This window comes from Mus musculus, chromosome 11 (genome assembly GCF_000001635.26).
Source record: "Mus musculus strain C57BL/6J chromosome 11, GRCm38.p6 C57BL/6J".
Lineage (NCBI taxonomy): Eukaryota > Metazoa > Chordata > Mammalia > Rodentia > Muridae > Mus > Mus musculus.
In genome coordinates, this window is record NC_000077.6 from 60,191,145 (window position 1) to 60,197,947 (window position 6,803).

The following is a 6,803-nucleotide window of genomic DNA, read 5'->3' on the forward strand; positions in this document are numbered from 1 at the left end:
GTGGGGCAAGGTCACAGGACCTAGCACATTAACACCTATTGATCTTTAAGGCTATATCTGGGATCACAGGTCTGGGAAGGAGAAAGCATTTTGAGCCGTGGCTGCAGCTAAGAGTCATCAGGCTGAGGGACTGGCAGAGGCCACTTCAGAGCCCATGCTCCCTGAAATTTTGGCCCCAGGGCAGCAAGGCCGCTTCCTGCCTTTGCAGATTGTGCCCTGGTTCCTGGGCAGTGAGGCTCCAGGCCCACTCCTCCACACTGGTTCTTTCAGGGTAACCGTGCTGGTTCTGTTGGTCTCCCCCTCCTCCCCTTCCTCCTCTCTGCACACTGTGGGCAGCTGAGCCTAGAGGACCCCACTGTCCAATGCCCCCCTCCTCCCCATACTTTATTGTCCCAGATCTTGAGAAGTGTTCTGCCCAGGCAGCCCCCCCCTCGACCTTAGGGACCACTGTGGATGCTGCCCCTGGCTCCAGGCTCTAGGCTCCAGGCACTTACTGCCCATGGTGACAACTATAGAATCTCTCTGGGCCCTGCTGTCTGCCCACCTTGGTGAAAAGGACACAAGAACATCACAGCTTTCAGGACCTCAGCCAGTTGATGAGCAGGCAAGACATCAGCCACACATGGTCCACATATCCTCTTCCTGCCTATCACTGGTTCCTTGGTAACTATCTTCATGGCTACCTTAAAATAATCTCATCTCTCCATTAGAAAGTAACAAGCTGGAGAGATGGCCCAGCAGTTAGGAGCAACGGCTACTCCTCCAGAGAACCTTGGTTCAGCCCACAGCTGTCTGTAATTCCAGTTCCAGGACACCTGACACTTTCACACATACAGTAGGCAAAACACCAATACATGTAAAATAAAAATAAATCATTTTATAAAAAGAAAAAAAAAACCTGGATGGAACCTCTGTCCAGTTGGTTGTCCTGACCCTGCACCATCCAGGGCTTTGGGTCCCAGGGTTGGCAGCAAGTCATCTCATGTCCCCAACCCGACATAAACAAGGAGAAATACTGGTAAGTTGAGGTAAAGGCCCCTGTACCCTGGCTCGGGCTGTACCTCTGGCTTCCTCTTCCTGTGCTGCCATCCACAGACTGTCTTGTTGAGCTGAGGGGGCTCTCTCTGCTGAGCCTTCAGCTCTGCCACACCTCAGAGTAACAGTGAAGGCCAAGAGAGGCCCCCACTGGACAAGGGTTAGCTGCATAATGAAGACTCTTCCTGCTAGAGGTGGCCCTGGCTGACAGCTGGGACCTGTTGCCAGGCTGTCCCCCAGAGCCACAGGCTCAGGACATGGCCGCCTAGAATATGCTAGAGAATAGACGAGGGTGTTTCCCAGGTTCCCTGAAGAGTGACCTGCAGGGTTATAGTTCAGCCCATTGCTTTCTGCCCCAGTGGCTTGGGACTACCTTCTCTAGGAACCAGGCAGACCCTGGTTCAAATATATCTCCAGGAAGCCTGACTTCCTGTGCAAGCCCCAGCATCAGCACCCACGCAGTATACAGGCCAGGCCTTTGGTCTCTCCTGTCGTCCATAGTCCCTGCTGTCTTCACAGCACGTCCACTCAGGCCGCCCACGTCCCTAGACTGTGTCATCCTCATTTCCTGGCTAGGGAGGGCAGGAGACTGGTGGCCTCTAGTGTGGGTGTCTGGGCCAAGAAGGGGGGCACAGTTGGTCAGCTATGCCCCTTGTAAGAGAACTGGGGACAAGACAATAGCTTTCATCCTTCTATGCTTCATGTCTGCAGTGAGCAGAGCCCTGCCTCGGGAGTTGCTTGGGACTCTGTCACAGGGGGGCCCAAAAGAGTCTTGCAGTGCTTCCAAGGGCCATTGTGAATGAGTGAGACCTGGTCTACTTGGAGTCTCCATTTGTGCCTCCGTTGATGCCTTAAGAGATGGACCTGGGGCTCTAGATCCTTGGGTGGCTTACCCAGAGCCTCTGCTTTAATGTCTGTCCCTGCTGGCCACTCCAGCTACAGAGAGTTAGAACAGAGCCCACCCTGCCAGGGCAGCCTGGGCCTGCTGAGCTGCAGCTCAGGATCTGCCTGGAAGTTTGAGCTTACTGGTTGTCCCCAGCTCTGTTTCCTTGGGCCTAGAGAAGTTCATTGTGTGCTGGGACTTGCACCGAGTGCATTGTTGGTGTAGTGCTTAGCCTCTGAGCCTGCCGTGTCCTCTGCTTCCCTCCTACCTCACTGCCCACAGTGGTGACAGGCTTGGGGACAGGGATGGCCAAGGCCCATCTCTTATCTTTCCCTGTGCCAAGGTTTGGTGTCGATCCTCCATTAGACTTTTGTCTTGTCCTAGCCTCTGAGCCCAGCAAAAGTCAGGGGCTGGACATATTCTTGGGGTGGGAGGGTCATCAGATTCACTTGAGATCAGCCTCTTGGGGGTCATATGTCAATTCTTCCCCCAGCTCATTTCTACGTATCTGCCGCCATTTGGGTAGAGTGCTTCTTGCCTGCTCTCACATGAAAGGGGCCTCTCTCACCATCTGGAAAGTGGAGGTCAGTGAAAGCCACACCCCTTGTGGCTGCTAGAAGGAGCCAGTGGCTGGGGACACACCAGAGCCAGCATGTAAGCAGCACCTGACAGATGGTGGCTGCCAGCCTTGGCCACTGTGGTGACTAGCACCACTAGCCCAAGAGGGTCCCCCATGCAGTGTGCCAGCCCAGGAGGTGGCAGAGGGCCAGCCCTTGAGGGCATATCCCTCCATGCTGCATTGCTGTGCCATCCCGGCAGAAGTGCTGCTGGGCCTGTAGAACACACAAGGACTCACTTGCCTTCCTCTCTCTCCAGCCGTGTACCAGCTGTCACGAGCCCGGGGCGACCATCTCGTGCTCCTATAAAGGATGTATCCACACCTACCACTACCCATGTGCCAATGACACAGGTAAGAGCTGGCTTCAGGGGCCTGGGTACAACTATTTCAACCCAGACCCCATGTGCCTCCCAGGGCATTCACCTGCCCCAGGAACTTTATCTTGTTCTCTTCACCTCTGCCTGCATTTGGCTGTGGAGATGGGTGCGTCAGCCCCTACTTAGCTGATGTTGAGGACTTCCAGAGCTGTCGGGACTCAATGTGCAAAGTGAAGCAGGTCTCTGTGGTCTCTGACAGGTCCCTATGGCCCACCCCATTCTTACTTATTCTCCGTGGGCCACAGGACTCAGAAGCCCAGCCTTAATCCATCTAGTGGGGACCTTAATCACTTGTCTATAAAGAAAGCATCTCCTCACTGGGGATGGCAACACCACTCTTGTCCAGGCTCAGCCCTGGTGGCTCTCCTTCCTGTGCCTGTCATGCAGTCTTTGTACTTAGGCCCCATCCACAGAGCTGGACTGTGAGCCGCTCTTCACTGGAGCAGCAGCAGGGTAAATTAACACTGTCTAGAAGGTATAGCGTCACCCTCCCTCCATCCCACCCAGCTCTGGCCTGGTCCTCCCAGCCTGAGCAGTCGTCACTGCACTGCTCTTTCTGCTCTCTGGATCCGGAGCCAGCGTCAGCCACAGCTAATCAGTCTCAGGGGAGGACTGAGCTGCACCCACCAGAAGGGGACGGTGATGGGTACCGGGCTGGGGTTATCTTGGGCTCTGCCCCATCAGCATGGTGGCCTGTGTGGAATGTGGACTTAACCCGAGTGCATGGGCTCACTCCCCATCCAGCTACCTCAGCCGAGGTCTGGGGTGTCTGTTCTCCCCCACTCCAGGCCAGTCCAGCTTCCCCAGGGCCTCAACCTGAAGGGGACTGATTGCCAGGACCGCCATGGCTGGTGACTTCTCCGTTGCTGTGATAAAATTCCAACAACAGCAACTTAGGGAAGGGAAGATTTATTTTGCCTCACAGTTCCAAGTCCCAAGTTATCATAGTAGGGAAATCATAGCAAAGGCACTTACGGGAGCCAGCCGCACTGCATCAGTAAAGAAGCAGAGGAGCCAAGCATGGTGGGACACTTTTAATCCTAGCACTTGGGAGACAGAGGCAAGCAGATGTCTTTTGAGTTTGAAGCCAACCTGTTCTACATAGGAAGTTCCAGGCCTGCCAGGGCTATATAGCTCAGATGGCCAGGCAGTTGAGAGCTCCCTCAGAGGTTTCAAGTTCAGTTCCCAGCACCCACACAATGGTGGCCTACAAATCCAGCTCCAGTGGATCTGATGCCCTCTTCTGGCTTCTATGGGTACTGCATTCATGTATACAAGTACATACTCAGCCATACATATACTTTAAAGAGTTCAAGGCCAGCATGGTCTACAGAATGAATCTAGGCCAGCCAAGACTGCACCCCCTACCCCCAGATAATAACAATAACTTTAAAAAAAGGTAGTAGCAATGGAGAACAACAGATCTCACTGCAATTAACCTAATCAAGATCCTCCCTCATGGGGCTGGAAGAGGTGGCTCAGCAGCCGGGAGCACTAGCTGCTCCTCAGGAGCACTTGGCTTTGATTTTCAGTACTCACATGGTGGCTTTATAGTCATCTGAAACTCCAGGTCCAGGGCATCTGATGTCCTTTTTTGGCCTCTGCTGACACTAGGCACACATGGTATATAAACCTACATTGTAGTCAAAACAACCATAAATGTAAAATTTTTAAAAAGTTAATCCCTTCACAGGCATTCCCAGAGACCCATTTTCCAGGTTATTTTAAATTCTTTCTAGCTGACAATGAGCAGTACTCACATCAGATCGGGAGATAGTGTGCTTATAAAGAAAGCCATTCTCTCTGAGCTGGAGGAACGTGGGGAAGATTCCAGATGGGCAACATTGGAGCCAGGCCCCAAACATCAGATGCCTTAAGCCATGCCTGGTTAGTTCAGGACTGCAGAGCAGGCCTTGAACACTCAACAGAAATCTCAGACTCAATAGATCTGAGGCTGAGAGGGGCCTGGGGCGGTGAGACACCAGCCTGACAGGCTGATGAGCCAGCAGTCCCAGCAGGGGAGGGTGGTTGTCTGGTAAAGGTGGAGCCATACATGCTAGAGACTGCAGGACAGAATTCACAGGCCTTACAATGGGAGAGCAGGCATGGGGCGCCTGGTTTCCTCACTTTACAATGTTGATCTGGGCAGGGCTAGCATGGGAAGATTGGGCATTTATAGCTGGGTTAAGCTCCTGACCCTTCCATACCCAGTTTGGTGGCTTCTTAGTACCTTCTGGGCCAGTGCTGTCTGCTTCAGGTGGTTGGCCTAGCACATCCCCTGATAGTAGCGGGGCCCTAACAAGGAACAAGGCTTGTAGCTTGTTTTTTGTTGGCCAAAGGTGGGTCACATAAAGCTCCGGTTTGGAGGGTGGGTGGGGACTACAGAGCCAGGTAGCCGAGGGTAGGGCACGGTAGGAGGCAGTCTCTGCCATTGGGCTCCTGACCTCAGCATTGGGGCTTGATGGGGGACTCTGAATAGCTATCAGGGAGGTGGAGCCCTGGGAAACAGCAGTCATGGCAAATGACAAGGTCAGAGTGCCTGGCCACGTGGCTAGGAGTACAGGAATAATATACCACATGGGCCAGCCACTCCTAGGTGTCCTCAGACTCCTAGGTTGCTAGAAAGGACTGGAAACCCCCTTTTGCCTCTCACAAGAGCATAGCAGCTATAGCACAGGATCCAGTTTAAACATCTGTATTCAGTCCCAAAGCTACCCCCACCCCAGTTCCTGCTCTCAGCTGAGCTGACTGGGAAGTAGCAAGGCCCCACTGTTAGCAAGCACCCGTAGGTTATAGCTAAACCTTGGTCCAGTGTAGGTGCAGTCCCAAACGTGTGTGCCTGCGTGCACCCACCCCCAGCAGTTGGCCCTAGAAGACAACCTCTCCTGCAGCTTTCTCAAGTGACATCCACCTCCCTCCCCTCTGGGTGGAGAAGAGGGAAGGAAACAGGAAGTTCTGCACCATCCCTAGTGTGAGATGGGAGGCGATGTCTGGGAAGGTGAGCCCCGATCAGTAGCCGAGAAGGGAGCAATGATGGACCCAGGAGGCCTGTAGGTAGAGCGGACACCAGAGGACAATGGCTAGGTTTTCTTATGGCAGCTGGCAAGGACTCATGATAGCAGCACACTGCCCTGGGTAGGAATAACAACTGGCTTGCTTAGCCATCCTTTGTGGACATCTGGGGGATTCATCTAGACCTGGACCTTGTAACCTCCTACTGCTGTCTCTTAAGAATAAGCCCTTCCGTGTGGAACATTTCCTCTGAACGTGAAGAAGGATCATGAGAGCACACAGTAGGTGACATTGTGATTGATCTACAATATAGAGGCTGAGATTCTGTAGCTGACATTTCAGTCAAGACCTGAGACTCCACTCTGCAGTTGTCAGTCACCCAAGCAATCATGGGGTGCTTTCTGAGCATGGACCTCTCCTGGCCACTGTGCAGGAGGTTGGGTCAGGAGTGGGCATGTCTGAGAATGAGTGTTCCTTCTCCTTTGGGGAGACCTGGGTAGGAGGGAGATGGCCAGGTAGTGGTGGCCAGGGTGGGGGTGGGGCAGGGGGGGTGTCTAGGAGTGGAGGCCAGGAAGGGACATAGCAGGGTAGAGGCAGAGGGGCTGCACCTCTGGGGGGATTTGGACTAATGAGGGTTCTGAGCAAGACCAGGGCATCAGAACTAACACTGGCAGCCAGCCGGCTCTGCATCACCACAGAAACTTTTCTTTGCTCACAGGTTGCACGTTCATTGAGGAGAATTTTACTTTGAAGTGCCCCAAACATAAGGTAGGTGAGCAGGCTCCCCAGAGAAAGCATTCCCTACCTAACCCAGTTTCTCCCTGCCCTGCCAGAGAGTAGGGAGGGGTGCAGGCTGGGTCCTAAAGTTACTTTGCCA

General features: G+C 53.6%; 1 protein-coding gene across 6 annotated transcripts in view; it reads left to right on the forward strand.

Annotated features, from left to right (window-relative positions):
- Window positions 1–6,803, forward strand: part of Rai1 (retinoic acid induced 1) — a 94,281-nt gene that overhangs the window by 86,228 nt on the left and 1,250 nt on the right. For 4 of the 6 annotated variants that reach the window (XR_879537.3, XR_879538.3, XR_003949361.1 and 1 more), the window contains one exon: window positions 2,795–6,694. Coding sequence is in view for 2 of the 6 variants with exons in the window: in NM_009021.2 (NP_033047.2) it covers window positions 2,795–2,888; window positions 6,645–6,694 (144 nt within the window). In the remaining 4 variants the exon portion in view is untranslated. The remainder of the gene's footprint in view (window positions 1–2,794; window positions 6,695–6,803) is intronic. The other 2 variants (NM_009021.2, NM_001037764.1) reach the window with 1 other exon arrangement.